This window comes from Apodemus sylvaticus, chromosome 14, assembly GCF_947179515.1.
Source record: "Apodemus sylvaticus chromosome 14, mApoSyl1.1, whole genome shotgun sequence".
NCBI classification, from domain to species: Eukaryota; Metazoa; Chordata; class Mammalia; order Rodentia; family Muridae; genus Apodemus; species Apodemus sylvaticus.
In genome coordinates this window covers 19,700,651-19,722,126 of record NC_067485.1, presented here as the reverse complement: position 1 = coordinate 19,722,126, position 21,476 = coordinate 19,700,651, and the positions used below count along the sequence as shown (strand labels likewise).

Below are 21,476 nucleotides of genomic sequence, written 5' to 3'. Positions count from 1 at the left end.
TACTTTTTGGACCTCACCCTGCAGTATAAAGAAAACATGGAACAAAGACAAGAAATGTGTGTGTGTGGGGGTGGGGGCTTTTTTTTTTTTTAAAGAAAAGGGATCAGCATTTTGTAAGTATAAAACTAGACATCCCAGACGCACTATATTTTGGAGGGTTCAGAGTTAGCATCTCATGATATATATGTGGTCGTGTTTATATATCTCTTCTATTGTATAGAAAACACTTTAAAGTTGGGTCTTATTAAAATAGTTTCCTGGACTGTATTCACTTGTGACTTTGAAACAGTAAACATGCTCTTGAGGAAACAGTCCTTGCTGAGACTTAAGACACCCCTCCTGGGACTGGGGGCGTAGCTGTCTTGGCAGAGTGCTGGACTAGATACATGAGTCCTAGGCTCAGTTCCCGGCACCATGTAAGACCAGGCATGGTGGTGCTTGCCTCTAATCCTTGCCCTCAGGAGGTAGCGGTGGGAGAATGATGGAGTTCAGGGACATCCTGGGCTATGTGGGACCTTGCTCCCTCCCAAAAAATGCTCTCATTCCTCCTCCTTTCTGCCCACCAAAAAGATGGTGGACAAGTGATAGAGTTATACACGGGATAATGACATTTCCATTCATCGCCTACTTGCTGTGCATGCCAGGGTGGTTCAATCGATCAAAAAACAAAGCAAGCACATTCCTATTGCCTAGTGAGGACCACAACATTCAGTATGTGTGGTGGACAGTTCCGGTGTAGACAAAGACACTGGAATACCCATGGCCCAGCAGTACAGACCACACAGTTATATACAACATGCAATAATGATAATACACAACAACGCCCCTGATATATGTTATGTATTTTTATTGTTTTTTTGGGTCAACTACTGCTGTGTTTTTAAAAAGTGTCTTCTGCAAAGCATCAATCCTTGCCCGGCATAAGTTTCATAGGTAGCATATTTCTTTAGTAACATGTCTCTTATTATAGCCAAAGGCCAGGCTGAATGGCCCACTCACAGCCTCTAGGTTTGTGTCATGCACTAGATGCTCACACAGTGACCAGCTCTCCCCAGTCGTTAAGCAGTGCATGACTGAGTTCACACATCGGGTTCCGTTGGCAGAAGATCGAGGTCTGCAAGCTACAAAGCCGTGGTCTTATTTCTGTCCTCAAAACTGAGGTTATGAAATTTTTAAAACCAAAGAATTGTAGACTTAGGTGTCTGGTCTTTGTCTCTTGATTTCTCTGGATGAAAACATGAGATTCTAGAGCAGGGAGCGGTCCTTCCCACGCCTCATATCTCAGCACTACTGCCTCAAGGCTGGGGGATGGGTCTTAGCACCCATCACATCTAAGACCTAAATATTTCCTGGACTCGCTGATGCCCAGGGCAGATCCCTTCATCTCCATTACCAATAATGACCAAGTCCATTGGGAGGGACACCTTGTTTGTACTCCCCGGCCTTGAGCGCTATTCCCTCAAGAGGCGGGTGCATGGATATGAAGTATGCTTCAGCAGTTGTGTTTCTCTGAACAGTAGTGAGTCTGCCTGCGATCCATTTGTTCTTGCCGTCACGGGGCATGCAGAACTGTTGGTGATGTTGCTGATATGCGCCAGTTCATCCTGTCCCTGAACGATCAGAACACTGGTCAGAGAGCCAAGGAGGAAAGAGAAGCACACTGGCTAGCGTGGAGGGCTGCCAGGAAGGAGCCTTGCCTCTGCGAGCACCTTCTGCCCTTGCTGCTGCCCTAGCTCTGCTCCCGGTGAACTCGCCTGTCTTCCTTTAGACCCCGTTTACAGTACAGCTTCAGCGACCGACCGTCTAACGACAGCCATTTCCTAGCCTTAGCCAGCACCATTTAAGTCACCGATAGGCCCTGTTAAACACATGAGCTGGTAGCTAAAATAAACTCCTGCTCTGGGCTGCAGTGCAAAGGGCAACCCCGCACAGTCACTTTCTGTATCTTCAGGTTCCAAATCTGTGGGTCTGCTGGTGGATCGAGGGCATTCAGAAAGTAGGGCTGGAAAGTTGGCTCAAGAGTTGGGAGCAACCATTGCTCTTGAAGAGGACCAGTGTTTGGTTCCCAGTGTCTCTCTCCAGCAGAACACCTGTAGTTTGAGCTCCAGGGGATCTGATGGCTTCTTCTGCCTCCTTTTGGCACCTCCACACATGACATACACACTACCACTACTACTACTACTATTACTACAACAACAACAACAATAATAATAATAATAATAATAATAAAACATAATTTTTCAAAGGTGTTCAGAAAGGGTCAGCAAGATGGCCCAGCTGATAAAGGCTCCCGCTGCCACCATGCCTGGCAGCCTGAGTTTGATCCCTGGGACCCACATGGTAGAAGGAGAAAACTAGCTTCTGCAAATTGTCTTCCAACCTTTATACTGGGCATGCTCATGCATCTCTCTCTCTTAGAAATAACTGTAACTAACTATCAACAATAACAAAAGAAAAACAACCCTCAGAAAATAGTTATACGTGTACTAAGCTTATGCTGAACTTTCTTGTCATTATTTTCATAACCAATACAATGTAATGACTATTCTCAGGGCTTTCATATTGTGTTGGATATTATTTAAGGCCTTCGGGAAGACATGCATTGGTTGTGAGTGATCTGTGCCACTTTGTCTAAGGGACATGAGCATCTATGGGCTCTGCCATCTGAAGGGAGGGTGTTCTGAACTAGAGTCAAGGGACAACCACAAGGCTGTCTCTATTGTGTTCAGCCAGTATGGTGAGAATTTCAGATTGCTCTCTCCATTACACAGAGCTATACCATGCCAAGGCCTGCCCTTCTCAAGGCCTTCCCTTCCCAGGAAGCACCCTCCTGTAGCCGTGCATCTAGCCCCTTCATAGGATAGCTCAGTGTCTTTCAAGGTCACAACGACATTTTGAAAGCATTCATGCGATACTTCTTGTGTTTGGTCCTTGTCCTTGGTCACTACATTGTGGCTGGGAATTAAGAAGTCAGCACAGGTGAACTGGCTCATCGGTGGTATCCAGCTGAGTGTCTTGGCAGGTGTTCTTCTTTGCCCAGTCTCTATGATTGCGCTCTGGCCATTTCTCCAAATGTTTTCTCAAGTGCTAAGACAATGTAGAGAAATTCCCAGATAATTCTATTAGTACCCTAAACAAACGCTTTTCCTTCCAATTAGATTATCTTGTGTACTCTTGCACTCATGTGCACACACACATGCATACACAAGTACTCATATACACACGCACTACACACACTCACACATATACACACACACTCTGCCACACACTTATACATGCACACTCACACACACGTACAACACATACAAACACACACACACACACACACACACACACACACACACACACACACACACACGGTGACTGCCTTGATTCTGGATAGTCAAACAAGCTACCTAGTTTAACACTACCCTCTCTGACTGTTGGCCCTCACTGCCCGAGGGGTTTCGGGAGCAGATTGCTTTTTCAGGCCTCCAGCAGAATATGAAAATTCCTCCTGCATCCCGTGCTCCCAGCCCAGCTTCCCGAGATTCCTTTCTTTGGCAAGCCTAATGAAAACACACAAGGGAAGCGACTCTCCTGCCCTTTCCTATCGGGCAGCACTTGCTTCTCATAACAAACGCTTCATGGTGCCAGATGCACTTGGAGCAGATAGAAGGTTCTCCGTTCCTGGTAGTTATACTGGCCTAAAGCTGCCTTCCTCCCTTGCAGGGCCCGGCCTTAGACTAGGTATATGTAAACAAGTGAAACCTGCCTCAAGCCTTTGAAAGTTGAAACCCCGAAGGCAGCTGCCAGAATTCTCTTCCTTCCAACATGCCCTTGGACTCTCTGCCAAAATTCTTTCCCAAGGGATCCTGACACCCAATGAGAGGCACAGTTACATTTGGAATAACTGTAAAAGTAATTATTATTGTTACCTTGCAAGTGGTAGGGTGGATAAATCAAGCAGCTTCCTTATCTTAAACTGGGAGTGTGGGGTGTGAGAAGGAAGAAGCCTCACCAGTCAGCGGGCTGGTGTCAGTGGCTGCTCTCTCTGGAGGAAAGGCCTTTCCTGAAGCCTGACAGTGAAAGGGGGTGAATTGCCCGTGGCCTATGAAGGAGTGGCTCATGAGAGGGATGGAAGGGGTAGGGAGAGTGTCTTAGTTAGGGTATCTATAACACCACAACCAAAGTCAACCTGGAAGAGGAAAGGGTTTATTCCACTTTATAACTCCCCAGGTCACACCATCACTGAGGGAAGTTAGGGCAGGAACTCAAACAGGATGGAAACCTGGAGGCAGGAGCTGATGCAGAGGCCATGGAGGGGTGCTGCTCGCTGGCTTGCTCCCCAATGGCTTGCTAGGCCTGCTTTTTTATAGAACCCAGAACCACTAGCCCAGGGATGTCACCACCCACAATGGGCTGGGCTCTCCCACACCAATCATTAATCAAGAAGATGTCCTACAAGATTTCCCACAGGCCAATCTGGTGGGGACAGTTTCTAAATTGAGGTTCGCCTTCTCAAATGAATCTAGCTTGTGTCAAGCTGGCAAAGAATGAACCTGGACAGAATGTCCTCAGTTCTCTTGTGGGTCCTCCCTCCAAGTGTCATGTGACTTGTAGGTACTTAGAAACCTGCCAGTGGTTTCCTGTAGTAGAGAATGTGAATCTTTAGACAAAAGTCAAGACACAGTGTGAAGACTGCACCAGAGGATTATTACAGGCTTTCCCTGTTTACTGCTTTAAAAATTTAATTTCCAATAAACTAATGGTAGAAGAATTTCTTGTTTGAGATTGATCTGTCTATCTGTCTATAATCTATCAATCTATCTATCTATCTATCTATCTATCTATCTATCTATCTATCTATCGTCTATAACACTCATTGTTAGTTTTTTTTCCAAAGACAAAAGTCATGGCTGGTTTCAGTCCGTTTCTAGGCAACCTTAGTTAGGCTTCTGTGATAGGGCTTGGGAGAGATCAGGGAAGCCCTGCATCTCACCCCAAGAACAAGCACTAATTTTTCTTCTCTCTCTTATATAATGGTAGCTTGGCATTTTGTTTTTATTAAATGCTATTGTTTGAAAATGTGTAAAATCTATCACTTTATGTAATTAATGTTAATTTCTGAAGAGTTGCTTTGAATTATTCAAACCCTGAAAGAATGTAACATATCACTTCTCTCCTGTGTCCCACTGAGTTACAGAGATGCCTTTTGAAAGACTTTGTATTCGTTCAAAAATGTGTTTCTGCAATGCAAAAGGGTTTTATGTTTTAAATATTTTTATATAAATATGTTTTACTTTTGAATCCTTTCATAACTGTCATTTCATAGTCTCTAGGCAAGTAACTCACAAACTGAGGAGTAGTGTGAAAATCATGGATATAGCTAGAGACGGAATTAGATTTCAGTAGATCTTGTTTAATATAATCAACAGTTCTGCCTTAAAAACACTGGTATAAGCCATATGTAGTGGTCATATCTTTAGTCCTGGCACTTCGGAGGCAGAGGCAGGAGGATCTCTGGGAGTTTGAGGTCATCCTGGTCTACATAGAGTTCCAGAATAGACAAGGCTACATAGAGAGACCCTGTCTCAAACAAACAAGCAAACAAACCACAAGTATGTCTAAGATACTCAAAAGAGATACCCAGTTATGTCTATATTCTCAGAAATACATTAAAAATTTGTCCCAGAGAGCCAGTGAGTGCCAGCAACAATTAGAGACACTTCGAGTGCCAGCCTTACAACATGGGTGGGTTCCAAAACCCACAGTTCAGTCTCTGAAACTTATTTTGGAAGCAGAAGACCAACTCTCTCATATTGTCCTCTGGCCTCAGGAATACACATGGCAACAACACTCACATACACATGTATCACACACACACACACACACACACACACACACGCACATCTTTAAATTGCCCATTTATGAAGTTTTCTTCTAGAAAGCAATACCAGGCAAGGCTGTAAGAAAGCAAGCAGTAGCCAGATTTGAAGAATACCCTTGTGTCTTCATGGTAGCATCCTCCAACTAGTGTCTTAAATCCTTCCTTCCTTCCCTTTCCTTCCCTCTCCCTCCCTCCTTCCCTCCTTCTTCCCTTCATTTGTTTTTTTATGACCCATGTTCTCACTATATAGCCCAGGCTGACTTTGAACTAAAGGTTCTCTGGCCTCTGTCTCCTGACTTCTGGGATCACAATGGTGTCCCACTGTGCCTGTTTCTATTTTGGCTCTGAAGGGTAATGGATATTTGAGGTCCAGGGTGGTTCTAAGTTGTGAGTGTTGCCCAACTCAGGAAGCACTAACTGGTCTCATTCAGATGAGAAGACACGGTTGGGGGAAATTGGGGGTCTGTTTGAATAATACACTGCGAAGTCTTAGGAAGATGACCAAGTGATCATTATCTAGCCACAGTCTGGGAAGACATGACCTCTCTCTCTCTCTCTCTCTCTCTCTCTCTCTCTCTCTCTCTCTCTCTCTCTCTCTCTCTCTCTCTCTCCTCTTACATGGCCCTAAAGGAGAGTCTGAACTCTCAAAGTCTCAAGCTTGATGTGTGCATTAATTTGATTTGGGTTTGCCCTTGGCAGTAGCTCTTTAATCCTTGTAGAATGAGCACACTGCGTCTTGAATTTTATTACCCTTTGCTCAGGCATAGCATGCCTTCCATATTGGAAGCCAATCACTGGTCAGCGTCCCTTAACTTATTTTGACTAAGTCATCTGTTACTACTTGGCGGGTTATTAAGGTGAGCAAGTGCTGGCACACTCTGTAGTGAGCAGAGATCTCATTGGCTTTCCCTTTGTCTGTCACCTCCAAGTTTTCCATTCTTGCTTCAATGTTCTTGTATCTACCTAAGCACACACCAATAGATGAATGAACACAGTGTGTCAGGCATAAGAAGAACCAATGCAGCCAAGAGACACAGTGAATATGGGCTGTGTGAGGCTGCGACTGACCAGGCAGACTGTTTGAAATAAAAAGCTTTCCTTGCCAGAAGTACACACTAAAATACGAATAGAGTGTATGCTAGAATAAATGTCATTGTGGTACTCATCCTGATGTTCCCATCCGTGAAGAACCGTGTATCTCATGATGGTTCCATAGGAGAGTAATATAGTTGAAAGCTTCCCATCTCACAGTGACATCTATAGCTGTCATGATGCTGTAACTTAATATATCACCCACATTTGTGTGACCCTGGTGTAAACAAACCTATAGCATTACCAGTTTTAAACAGCATATACAATTATGTATAATGAATAATGACTGGTTCATGATAATAAGAAACTATGTTAATGGATTATATATTTATTCTACTGTGCTTTTTATTCATATTTTAGTGTGTACTTCTGGCAAGTAAAACTTTTTTAAAAAAAACAATCTGCATGGTTAGCCACAGCCTCACATATCCCATATTCACTGTGTCTCTTGGCTGCATTGGTTCTTATTAGGCTGGGCACAGTGTGTTCATTTATCTATTCATGTGTGATTAGTTTGATTTTCCTTCTGGCAGTCATGGATAATGCTGCTGTGGATAATATTGATAATGCAAAGATGTAGGAATACCCCCTTAAGACCCCGATATCGTGGGAACACATACTCAGAAGTGGAATTGCTGGACCACACGATCATCTCTTTCTAGTGTTTCTGTGGATAACCTCGGGGGCCTTAAACATCCCAGACATGCTTTGCCACCGAGCTACAGCCCATCCCATTTGGTAGTTCTTGAATTTTCTTTCAAGAGACATCCTTTGTAAGTATTTTCTGGAAAGCTGCACTGACCGTAGTGATCGTAGTGATGCATTATACTGATTATTTTCTGTTACTATGGTAAAATACCATGACCAGATGCACCTTAAGGAAGAAAGGGATTATTTTGACTACGGGTTCCAGAGGGTTACAGTCCATCACAGTGATGGTGTCATGGCTGCAGGTGTTCAGAACTGGAGGTCTTCTAAAGTGAACTAGAAGTGGGTGAAGCTATAAACTGTCAAATCCATGCCGCCTAATGGGTAGGTTTCTTAACCTCCTCAAACAGTGCCATCTACTGGGGACCAGGTGCCCAAATACATGAGTGTATGGGGGACATTCCTCATTCAAACCATTGCTTGTCCCTCCCAAATGGAATGTTTGTTCTAGGTGCTAATTTCCTATCTTCTCTGCCAGCTTTACAAGGCACAATCACGCAATGTTTTAAGGTAGCATGCACACATGCAAAATGAGGAAATCAGGATTGTTAACGCAACCATCACCTCTCATGCTTATTTCTGTCTTCCCAGTGAGATTCTCTTAAAGTCTGCTCTCAGCAATTGCCAAGCACACAATGCTGCTATTATTACTAGCTGGAGTCCATGTGTGGCACTATTGTTTTCCAAAGCTTGCTCATCCCATCCACTTGGAATTGTGCACTTGACCAACATCTCCTCATCCCCTCTCCTCCCTGTCTAGTGATCATTTTACTCCCACAGCTGGCTTATCTGATAGCCATCAGGACAGTGAGGTGAGGTCAGCTTAAATTTCAGGGCTCCGGGAAGACCTAGCCAAGATCAGGCGTACTCCATCCCACAGTTCTCAGAAACGCTCAACGGGACTTTTAGAAATCACTGGGGATGAGGATTTGCTCAACCAGACCCCCAAATCTTTCCCACTGGCTGTATTGACAGTGATGGCATTCCTTACTTTGGGGTTTTTTCTGTAGGAATAGAGGCGGCTGAAGACAGGCTGATGGACTCCGTCGATGGACTCCAGTGTCTGACCATGACTGCGGAAAACCCTTCCTCTGGAGACCTGATTCCTGCCCCGCTTGTCACATGCAAGCTCTGCCTGTGTGAACAGTCCCTGGACAAGATGACCATGCTCCAAGAGTGCCAGTGCATCTTTTGTACGCCTGTAAGTTCTCCTTAATGTTTGCATCGTGGGAAAGTTATAAAGGGAAAAGCCACGAAAGGTAGAGGATACATTTCTGTGGCATACCAAGTTCGCAATAGTCTGACCCTACTCTGGAAAGCAAACACACATTCAGTATGGCACCACGGTCTAATGCGTGCTAGGGCAGTGCTGTACCCTGACCCGTGGTCTTTGGAGACAAGGTGTACCTATGTAAGTTTGTAGTTCCAGCTTCCTTTTAACTTGCTATGTAGCCCAGGCTGGTCTTGAACTCAGATCCTCTTGCTCAGTCCCCCTGGGCTCTGGATGACCCACCACATCCAGAGAGATGTAACGATAGAGTCTTTCTGTTCTAGTTCAGGATCAAAACAAAGGGTTCAGCATGTCCTAAGTTAACCATGATCTCTAAGAAGTTCTCCTACTGTTCTGAGTGATGAAAAAAATCAGGAAATAACGCAATGAATTTTCTTTCAGATCTTCTATTCTTTTACTTATTAAATGTGCTGAATAATTCCTCCTCAGCATTAGGAAACAGCAACAATGATACGGATGTCCAGGGATGAACTTGCCTCTTTTAGTGATGTTTGTTAACAATGCCTGTCCCCTTTGTTACTGGTTTCCTAAAAGGATGCTTGGTTAATATATCAAGACAGGAGACAGAAGGATGGGATACCGTAGGACTGAAAGACGTCCAAGAATGGTACCATTTGTTTATCTAGCTTGCGTCTGTCAGGTAGCACCTGTGCCCTGGGTACTGTTCTTGGGTACCAGGAATTCTCAATTGTAGAAACAAAACCCACCCAGAAAAGATCTTTGCTCTTGGGAGTTTATAAATCTGTGGGTCATGACCCTCCCTACAGGGGTTGCATATCAGAGACCCTGTACATTAGATGTTTGTTACAATTCATAACAGAAGCAAAATTTCAGTTATGAAGTAGCAGCAAATCCTAATTGTATCGTTGGGAGGAGGTGGGTCACCACAACATGAGAAACTGTCTTAAAGGGTCATAGCATTAGGAAGGCTGAGAACCACTGCTACAATCCCTCAAAAAGAGCTGCAAACCAAACAGCAAACACAGTAAACAAGAGAGTGTGATGTAAGACTGGGGTACCAGGCTTGAGAGGAAACAGAACCTGGTAAAGGGGAATAGGGGTGTGGGCCTGGGGAAGACCTTGAGGTTTAGAAGGATCAGGAATCATCGCTGTTACTCCTGCTTGCCAGTATGTGTTGCTTTACAGAAAGGGAGGAAGACGCCCTGCTCTCCCCGGACGGCCATTTCCTTTGGTCTTGCTTGTGTTCCGAACCCAACAGTCAGCAGCGGTAGTGTCTCTGTCTGTTTTATATGTTTTTTGACCCTTCCCCTCCTCGGAACACATGGATCAGAAGCAACGTTTAGTGATAACCAGGATGGAAGTTTTCCTCTGAGGGTACCTGGAGTTTAAGGGCAGGATATGAGATTCGGGTTTTTGCTGGGCCAGTTCATAGTGCAGAATTCTAGCGAGTGTGTCAGTACTGGGAAAAGAGTATCCAGCCGAAGTGCATTTCATCTTCATGAGAGACTAATGCTGACACATTATTGTTTCAGTAGATTTTAGTTTCTAATTAAAAACAGTACAACTGTTTCTCATTTTTCCTCCAGTGACTTGGGAGTTAGAGTTTGAACAATCACATTATTCTGTCATCTAGATTCATACTTCCTTACTGTGAGAGAGGGCTCAAAAGCAGAGAGTCAAATGGCTTTGATATTTTTGGTACTCCTCCATTTTGGGGAACTTTTTGTACCTAAAAACATTAACCTTCCCTGGCCTCCTGATACCTCGTTACCTGTGATAGACCAAAACAGTCAGCTGGGCACGCGTGATTGCATCAGTGTCTGCAGATTCACAGTTAGGGTCAGGCTCGGCTGAAGTGCTGCTCGATGGTTTTACCGTTAGAGGTTTGTTTCTTATTCTTGTGCAAAGCTTGATACAAACGTGTATCTAGGTGCCCACGACTGAGGGGGCTCGGTGCGGACAAGCTGCTTATTTGCTGAGGACTTGAGTTCCATCTCGGTCTTTGCCACTTTTAATTTTTAATTTTTTTCTTTCAGTTTATATGTATGAGTGTTTTTCTTTCATGTACACCTGGCACCACATGTGCACCTGGTGCCCGAGGAGGTCAGAAGAGTCAGACCAGCCCAGGAGTTAGAAACAGGAGCGTCACATGGGAGCTGGGCCAGATCCTCAGGAAGAGCAGCCAGTGCTCAGAACCACGGAGCCATCGCTCCAGATCCTGACATTTTTTTAACATATTGATTAGCCCACAACAGGGTCTCTGCAGATCCTGCTTTAGATCGTCTAATGTACACAATTCTAGCTCTAAATGACGTCAGAGAAAGAAGTGCAGTGCACCCCACTGCCAGTGACCCATCCCATTGGATGTTCCGCTTGTGTGGATGGTTCCTTCTATTGAACTCCATTATTGGCTTTACAATGGGGGAAAGGTGTTGCATCAGGCAAGGGAAGCTGAGGCTACAGACATGGGCGCAGCCCTTATACGGATGGAATCTAGGGTTTAGGTACACTGTGGGGTCAAAGGGGCAGAGAGGCCAGCATTATAGCAAGAGAAACTACATCATTTTCTTCTTGTGGTCTGAAGGCTAAATATCTCAGGAAGGTCATAAATTAATCATCAATAGAATACAGAAAGTTTCTCTCCTTTTTTTTTCTTTTCTTTGTTTTTATTTGTCAATAAAAATAATGGAAATGTGAAAATCCATGCTTCCCTTCTGTCTTAGTTAGGGTATTGATTTGCTGTGAAGAGATACCATGACCACAGTAACTCTCATAAAGGACAGCATTTAATTGGGGCTGGCTTAATAGTTCTGAGATTTAGGCCATTGTCGGCATGGCGGGAAGCGTGGCCGCACACAGGCAGGCATAGCGCTGGGAAGGGAGCTGCTGGGGGGTCTACATCCAGATCAGCAGGCACAGGAAGAGAGAGAGGAAGACACAGAGAGAGACACACAGAGAGAGATGCACAGATACATAGAGATACACATAGAGAGACAGAGAGAAACACAAGAGAGACAGACATACACACACAGAGACAGATAGATACACACACAGAGACTGAGACACAGAGACAGACACAGAGAGACACAGAGAGAGACACATAGATACATAGAGATACACACAGAGAGACAGAAACACAAGAGACAAACAGACACAGAGACAGACACACACACATCAGAGACTGAGACACAGAGACAGACACAGAGAGACAGACACAGAGAGACAGACAGACACACAGAAAAAGACATACACACTCAGAGACAGACAGACACTGGGTCTGGCTTGAGCTTCTGAAACGTCAAAGTGTACTCCAGGGACACACTTCCTTCAGCGAGGCCACACCCACTCCAACAGGGCCACACCTCTTTAGTGCCTCCCTAAAGAGTCTATTTGGGCTATTTCATTCCAGCTACCATGACTTCTTTGGCTCTTTTCCTTCCTTTTTTTCAGGCAGGGCCTTGCTGTATAGCCTTGGCTAGCCTAGTACTTGGTGTATAGCCCAGACTGGTCTCAAACTTCTGTCAGTCCTCCTGCCTCAGCCTCCCAAGGATTAAGAGCCTGGGCATCAGCCCTCACACCGGCTCAGTCACAGCTCCTGCGACTTGTTCTTTCCGATCACTCTGGACACATTAAGTCAAGGGAAGAAAATGCCAAGAGTCAGTTTTCAGAGTGGTGGAAATCATGGGCTTGCTCTCTCGCGGGCAGGGCTGGCCTCTGGTTTACTTTGGACACCTCATCAGCCACAGGCGAGGAATAAGGAGAGCATAGTTGTCGCTTGTTTTTATAACCTAGATAATTTCACCTGGAAAGAGCTGGTATGTTGGGCATGGCCTATTTACCTTCCAGATTAAAGACGGGATGCGTTGAGTGAAAAGAAAACAGAGTCCAACCACACCCCCCCACCTTTTCCGTTAATTGGCTCGGGGTGGTCAGATTTTTTTTTTTTTTTTTTTTTTTTTTTTACTATTTAGTTTTTGCAGCCAAATGGATTTTCCAGTGTTTAAAAAGTGTGAGGAAACATACGACCTCTTCAATCAAGCCCTTCTTTCCTTCAGGGCCTGTTGGGTGACCTTTAAGAAAAGCCCCCAGATGGTCTTGGAGACACAGTTCAGGAAGAACTGCCCCTGTGTGTGTGTGTGTGTGTGTGTGTGTGTGTGTGGTGTGTGTGTTCCCAGGTTCTAACTGATGCCTTTATTAGGAAAGTGATGCTGCTTCCCTCCTCCTCCTCCCTTCTTCCCTTGCAGTACAGCGCAGCTGTGTCAGAGAGCCCAGACACAGTGATGGGAGAGCCAGGCCCAGTAAGGCTTTGCCATCCAGCGGTGTAAGAGCTGGGGCAGGTTCGAGCGGTCTGACTTCTGCTTTTGAGCAAGAGGAGTTCATAATGCCCATTGTTGGTAGTGTAGAAGGCATCAGAGGGAATCTTAAAGCCCTGGAAGAAGCTAGCACCATGGTTGTTCCTTCCCCACATTCCACGGTATACAGAGCCACTCTGTCTTTTAAACTGTGTCAGACCAAGGAATGCTGGGAAGATGTGACTTTGACTGTCTTCCTCATCAGTCATCTGCAGTAGGTGGATGGACATGCACACACACACACATACATGTATACACATGTATACACATGCATACACACACACACACATACAGGCATGCACACAGACATACACTGTGGCTTATGGCTGCTCTTTTAAACTTAAATCCCAAAAGTAGATCAGGAGTCATAGCACAAAAACAAGAATAAAGCATCAGTAAGATATTTTATTCAGTTAAGGTAAGATATTCAGTTAGGGAAAGGCTTAAACTTTTTTTTTTTTAAAGATTTAACAATCAGGCTAACAAAAAAGTACTCAATACGTACTATTATCATTATCAAATAAGCTTATATCTTAGCACATGTAACTGTACAGAATATGTACAGCACACAGATGTTCACAAAGAAAACACCAAGTTCAGAACAGATTTGAAAAAAAATATGGTATTCACATTGATTACTGTAACTCTAAAAATGATGCTTACATTGGATGGGCAAATCTAAAGGTGAAGCAATGACCTCACCTTTGGTGGAATCTTCTGGAGCCATCATTATTTGTTAGTCTGGAGGCACTGGCTTCTTGGTTCGTTTGTTTGATTGGTTGTTTGGTTGTTTGGTTTTGTTTGGTTTTCAGTGGTAGAAGGACCTGGCCATTTGTAGTAAATGTTACCTAGGACTCACTGGAAGTCTAAGAAATAAGGAAGCAACTCATTGCAAAATGGCACCCTGCAGCTCTCTCCTGTTCTCCTGACCACATCACCTCCAATTCTTCCTGATTGATTACGATTGTAATCAATCGTCCTCCTGTCCTGGTTCCCCCAGTTTTGGTTGATCCCGGATGGATGGACAGATGTATCCTGTTACTCCATCATCCCATAGGTTCTGAGTCTAGGCTACGTGAATTCACCTCGCATAGACACCCAAGGTACGATATGCTTTTCCCAGCTTTGCTTTTGAGTCAGTCGTCAGCCATCAGCCAAATGAACTGTGCGGTGTAAAACGACCTCAGTGTGCTCTCTGCTTATGTCTGTTTTAATGATTATGTGATGGCTTTTGTGTCTGCCGGTTAAATTGCTGGCTTAAAATGCTGGTTTTGATGTTGTTTTCCTCCTGACTACTGAGGCGGCTGCCAGGTCAGGTGGCATCCGGGGGATAAGAATGAATAGCAACGGCATGAGAAATAGGTTCGAGATGACTCAAGAAGGCACTGGCTTCCTGGTCCTGTGATCTCATCCAGGCCCTGTGCACACTACTCACGTATTCAAGGCAAGTAGTAAATAATGTGTCAAGGGAGGAAGAGAAGGCAGAAAACCACAGTCCCAGGGCCTAATGAAGTCCCAGGGCTTCACTGTCCTAGAATTGGAAGGTCCCTTTGGTTGCCTGGGTTCCCCCGCCCCAGCAAAGGCACCTCTTCCCAGGTGCTGTGTGGCTCCTCACTTAAGAGAATGGCCTCAAATCTTGCCTGGGTTTCATCCAATAAAAATTTACTGTATGAGGAATAAGTCTGACTTGGTAAGAACGTGCTGGTGAACAATTGCATGAAAGCCCTCTTTTCAAATAGCCAGAGATTTAGTGCATGGTAAAAATGCAGGGTAAATATAGAAGTCAAGTAATAATGCGACTCCAAAAGTGCAAATGTTGGTGGGGGGGCAAGGGCGGCAGGGAGTGCTGTGTTCTCCATTACTCTAGGTGAAGTGTCTCCAGGGAAGCAATATAAGGTCTTAGGCCGAGGGTATGCTTGGTGGGTTCTGAGGCAGGCAGAAGGAGGCTAATGTATTTATGCATGTACAAGTAAGGCTGTGTGCAGGCACATGTAGTGTGGGGGCGGGGAGGGGTGATAGTCCTGGTGAGAGGATAGGAAAGGATCAGTGCCCAGTGTCTCAATTGGAGTGGGGGGGGGGGGAGAAGAGAGAGACAGACGGACAAGATCAGAAAGAGCGAGCGCCTTCTTAAGACCAGGTCAACCTGCTTTGCCTAGCCCCCTGGCTGCAGCCCGCCTCTCTTGTTTCTTGACTGCCATTGTGTGAGCAAGCTGCCACAGACTGAGCTGCTCCTCCCACCATGTTTCTCTATTACCTAGGACGCATAAAAACTGGCAGAATCGTGAGCCCAGACCACCCTCCCTCCCTCGAGTAGTCTCCGTTACCTGTTTTGTTACAGTGTTGTGAAACATAAGGAACGCAGAATGCAAATAATAACAGTCCAAGCCAGAACTGACTGTGTCTTGGAAGAGCCGGCCACGTCTCAGAGCTAAGGACATGTGGGCGAAAAGGGACAGAGTGCCTCAACCAGGCGATGACATCACCAGCTGGTGTACTAGTAACAAAGGAAGGAGGGAAGGGCTCTCTAGCAGGAAAACATGGAGACACCCGTTGCCTCCGATTGAGAGGTAGGAGCAGGTGATCTGTGTAGACAATGCATGACATGAATAAAGGAACCTGGTTGGCAGCACAAAGGGCATACTTCAACAGGGGTGCAGGCACTCTTATCTTGCTGACTGGGAAAGAAGAGTAACACCTTAAGAAACATGTTATCACCGTCCTGACGGGTAGCAAAGAGGAGAACCGGGACATAAAAATGACTGATGTACTCCAAATGGTAAAGTTGGGCTCTGTCCTACCTCAGAAGCTGAGAGGCCCGTTGCTGCCCCAGGCCTCCTTGCTGCCCACCGCCCCTCCCCATCCTCCAGCGTGGTCACTGGAAGATCCACAACTCGATCGGCTTATTGATTATTGCATTGGAACCTTGGGCAGTGAGTAGAGAAAGCTTAGGAAAGGGATTGGTCGTAGCATGTAGGCCTCCAGTACCCTCCTTATCCCCCGCACCTCAACAATTCATGCCCACAGGAAAAAGAAGGCAGAGCAGAGATGAGTCCCACAGGCTCAAGTGTGACAGATTCCAGATCGGAAGTACAGAACAAGTGTCACGCCGCGGGTATGCATTTATCACGTAGTTAGGCCTGCAGCTCGATGGCAAACAGGCTCCTGGCTTGTGTTATTAATTATTATTATTTTCCTAGCAGGCACTCCAATCACCTGAAGGAGATTTCAGGTGCATAATACAATGTGTGTAGACTGCTCGCAAATACTATGCAAGCCGTTTTATGGAAGCCATGTGCACATTTGCAGGTTCCGGTATCTTGTGAGGAATCTCAGGCCTACTTCCCACCAGACACCAATTACTGTGGCTCCTGCTAATAAAACTCAAGAAGTCCAAAATCAAGAAGTGCCATCTTCCACCCTATTCCAAACCCATCCTCACTACCCTTCTCGCAAGTAAAGCCTCCAGCAGCTCTGTCTTTCCCCTGGGCACTGTCCTCGTGACCCTCTGTCTGGTTTCTGCCTGTTGCGTCTCTGCAGGCTCATGCCCAGGCCCCGGCCAGCTGCCAGCTACTCGGTCCGGATTATCTTTTGCTCAGTTTCTTTGCTGCCTCTTCCCCAGCCCCACAGAACTGAACCTCTTTCTTGGTACACTCGGGGTCCCACCAACACCATCCAAGCAATCTGTTATACATCTATACATCTTTCGGCCTCTGCCCCCTCAGGACACTTCTGCTTACCTCTTCCCTGTAGTTTGATTGGGTCCCCACATGCGCCCACACCCTGCCTCCTTTATCTCAGGGTCTACTCTCCAAAGCCGTGTCTTGGGGACCTCTAATGTCCCCCTTTTGCTCTGTGGTTCCTACTGCACCCTGTACCAGTACAGGGGTAGAATCTGGACTGAGGATAGGCTCATAGAAATTGGGAAGAAATCAGTAAGTTAACCTTAGTGGCTTGGTAAGAAGTTCCCTGCAGGCCTCTGACTGTGGTTTTCGTGCTTGGACAGCAATTACCCTCTGATCTGTGATGGGAAGAGTTAAACACATGATTGTCAAGAGTTAAACGTGAACAAAGCTGTGCTTCGGAGAACTCAAAAGCACATAAAGCCAGACACTCTGAAGCTAATAGAAAAGAAACTGGGGAAGACCCTTGAGGACATCGGTACAGGGAGAAAGTTTCTGAACAGAACACCAATAGCGTATGCTCTAAGAGCAAGAATTGATAAATGGGACCTCATAAAATTACAAAGTTTCTGTAAGGCAAAGGACACCATCAAGAGGACAAATCGGCAACCAACAAATTGGGAAAAGATCTTCACCAATCCTACATCAGATAGAGAGCTAATATCCAATATATATAAAGAACTCAAGAAGTTAGAACAGAACAACCCTATTAAAAAATGGGGTACAGAGTTAAACAAAGAATTTTCACCTGAAGAACTTCGGATGGCAGAAAAGCATCTTAAAAATGCTCAACTTCATTAGTCATTGGGGAAATGCAAATCAAAACAACCCTGAGATTTCATCTTACACCAGTCAGAATGGCTAAGATTAAAAATTCAGGAGACAGCAGGTGTTGGAGAGGGTGTGGAGAAAGAGGAACACTCCTCCACTGCTGGTGGGGTTGCAAATTGGTACAACCACTCTGGTAATCAGTCTGGCGGTTCCTCCGAAAACTGGGCACCTCACTTCCAGAAGATCCTGCTATACCACTCCTGGGCATATACCCAGAGGATTCCCCACTATGTAATAAGGATACATGCTCTACTATGTTCATAGCAGCCCTATTTATAATTGCCAGATGCTGGAAAGAACCCAGGTATCCCTCAACAGAAGAGTGGATGCAAAAAATGTGGTATATCTACACAATGGAGTACTATTCAGCCATTAGAAACAGTGAATTCATGAAATTCTTAGGCAAATGGATGGAGCTGGAGAACATCATACTAAGTGGGATAACCCAGTCTCAAAAGATCAATCATGGTATGTACTCACTAATAAGTGGATATTAACCTAGAAAACTGGAATACCCAAAACATAATCCACACATCAAATGAGGTACAAGAAGAAAGGAGGAGTGGCCCCTGGTTCTGGAAAGACTCAGTGAAGCAGTATTCGGCAAAACCAGATCGGGGAAGTGGGAAGGGGTGTGTGGGAGGACAGGGGAAGAGAATGGGGCTTACGGGACTTTCGGGGAGTGGGGGGCTAGAAAAGGGGAAATCATTTGAAATGTAAATAAATTATATCGAATAAATAAAATAAAATAAAAAAAAAGCGGCCTCGGGAGGGAAATATGAAAGATCTGGGAGGACTTGGAGGAGGGGAAGGAATGTGATCAAAATATATCGTCTGTAAAAAAAATATAATAATAACTTATATAGTAGGAAAACACAGAAGGATAAGCATCCCAATCAGATGTTAGTTTAAACCTCAAATTCTGTAAGTATTAGTCATGAGAACTGAGGCTCAATTACTCATGTGGTCCGTGTGAAATGGGATGATAGCAGTTTCGGAGTTTCTGTGAAAGCACAGCGAGGGATTTTCAGATGTAAGCTCTGCTTGTCACCTTCCCATCACTAGCTGAATGTCTGAGACAATTAACCAATAGCAGGAGAACTGTACAGCTTAGGCGCACAGCTGGTTCCGGTGGGGTGGCTTGTGGTGACAGTGGAAGCCCCTCACCTCTTGGTTAGGCAAGCAGCAAACAGAGGAAACGAACAGGGTCCTCAAAGTCCCCCTTGGAAGTCATTTTTTGGTCCTAATGCCAAAGTGAACTCCACGAACATTGGTGAGGGTGGAGCCGTGAGTTAGCTGAGTCGAAGGAAGCTCAGCAGATCCCAGCCATGGCCCTCTTCCCCATCACAAAGCTCTTTCCGTTTACCCACCACGCCTCATGTGTGTTACATGATTTGGATACTCACGCTGAATTCCCTGGAGAGACACCGTGCTGCCCGTGTTCACATAGAGGAGGCTGGATGGTTGAATCCTGTTTAATCATGGCAGCAGAGATTTTTCTGAACCTTTATCAATTTGACTTTTGCTTCCCTTCCTATGTGGAGTAGGGGCATGCTTATTCTCACTGCCTGTGCCAGGTCTGTGCTGACGCCCGGTGCCAGCCGAGGGCTTGCGGCGCTGAGGTAACGCTTCCTTGGAGGAAATGGAAGGATGTAAACTTGGCTAGCGTGTTTGTTTTCTCGTCCTGGAGCCATGGGTATTTTCTGTGTCATAGGTAGCGGCCGGGCCAGATGGCTCTCCTGTGGACTAGAGCAGGATTTGGTGAGAGATTAAGTCCGGATGGGGCAAAGGGGAAGCCTCTGAGGTCCACGGAGAGTTGTTGAGTCATCTGTGTTGGAAGCAGGTATCCACCATGAGAGACATCTGCTCTGGTGGAATGTTCTTCTAGTCTCCAGATCTCATGGCTTCCTTGAGAGGGCTGGACCAGGTAGTAATTCCTGTCACCAAAAGTAGGTATTTCTTAATCACTTGAGATGAAAACAGAAGTGTCTGATTGCTCTCTGTTGGTGAAAACCGGAGGTGCTTCTGAGTGGAGCCTGGACATAATTTTCCATATTGACCATTCAGACTTCTGGACCCCTTTCCAGAAAAAGTAGCAGAACCACTTTAAAATATTTAAGGTTCTTGAAATTAAAAGTATTTCAATGTTGTATATGTAATTTCCCCTTTTTTCCTTCACTCCTTTGCTTAGAACTAGCTAACGCCTGTTTCCATTGTGGGTATCGATGGAAAGACCCCTCTCTCTGAGGTTCATCTCAGTTAACACTGCTAACCCACGCATGCAGCAATGGAAGGCATAACTGTATCTCCCAGAGTAATAGTTAGGGCAGGGGTGGGGCAGAGGTGGGGCAGGGATGGGGGTGAATGGTGCAGGACACGGATTCTCAGGCATGGCCACACCTAACCGTCACCGCAGATTTAAAATTTCAGATACCAGTTTAGCAAGGCGGCAGAAGACAAGAACAATGTACAAAGGTCAACAGTATTTCTCCATCCTGTCAAGGATTGATAGAATGGGACTGTGAAAGAAACTCCATTTACAATAATTTCCAAAGGACTGAAAGACCAAGAAATGGATGAAAATATGTAAAATGTATACTGTGAAAAATAAACATTATTGATAAGGTAAGTGGAAGGCACTCAGTACTGTTTCTGCGTGTTATAAACAGAAACAACTAGAACTGTCCAGAGTATCTCAGAAAAGAAAAACAAAGTCAGAGAACACATCTCCAGTTTACAGAACTCACGATAAAGCTATGATAGTTGAAACAGGGTCATGATGCTTATGAGAGAGGGATTCAGAGACCAGTGATGTGTCTGGGTGTGGCTCTGTCTTTCCTAGGATCCCGCGGAAGACAAGATAAAGGTCTTCTATCAGGGCAGGTCGATGCCAAGGGTTGCTGTTTAACCTGAGGAAGCACACCACATCCAGAGACCCCTAAAGGCAGGGAAGAGTCTTCTTAGCTGGGAAGTCCTTTCTGACAAGGTAGCATGGATGGGAGCTCTGGGGAGGATTAGCAGTACAGTCAAGAACACACACACACACAAATACATCATCTGTCATCCATCGATCTGACTGCCTTTCTCCCAGTCACCTTCCCGTCATCTGTTGTCTATCATCTACCTGTCATCTGTAATCCATTAATCATCTATCATTAATATTACTATTAATCTATCACCTGCTAATAACCTATCTAGCAATTTCTATCTATTATCTATCAATGATCTATTATCTAGCATCTGTCTAGCTAACTATCATCTGCCCATCATCTGTGTATCTCTGACTGTGTGGTCTATGCCCATAGTTGGCTCTTAAGTGGGTGCATTACATGTCTCTATGGCAAGGGAGAACACCTTGTGGAGAACACTGTGTCCTTTGATACAGTGTGAGCAACAGCCTTGAAAAAAACCCTTCCTTGAAAAATTCCATTGACATAAGTCATAGGCTGAGCCGGAGGGAACAATACCCATCACCTGGCTCCCCGTGTGTTTGGTGGCTGGGCGCTTGACGACGTCCTGTCGGAATCCTTGTGGGCTGTGCAGTGAGTTGGAAGAGGAGTCTCTGATATTATTTATGACCCTTATGGTCTTAAAGTATTTGTCTCTGCTCTGTCAAGCCATGCACATGAAAGGGAACTGCACAAAAGAAACAATGCTTCCTTCCGTGAGTCACCCGGGCTTTTGAAATGTTG

General features: G+C 45.2%; 1 protein-coding gene across 3 annotated transcripts in view; it reads left to right on the top strand.

Moving 5' to 3' along the window:
- The window catches only part of Rnf144b (ring finger protein 144B), a 146,775-nt gene that overhangs the window by 91,901 nt on the left and 33,398 nt on the right, over positions 1–21,476 (top strand). For all 3 annotated transcript variants that reach the window (XM_052156945.1, XM_052156943.1, XM_052156946.1), the window contains exon 2: positions 8,680–8,870. In XM_052156945.1, coding sequence (XP_052012905.1) covers positions 8,706–8,870 — 165 coding nt within the window. In that variant the 5' untranslated portion in view covers positions 8,680–8,705. The remainder of the gene's footprint in view (positions 1–8,679; positions 8,871–21,476) is intronic.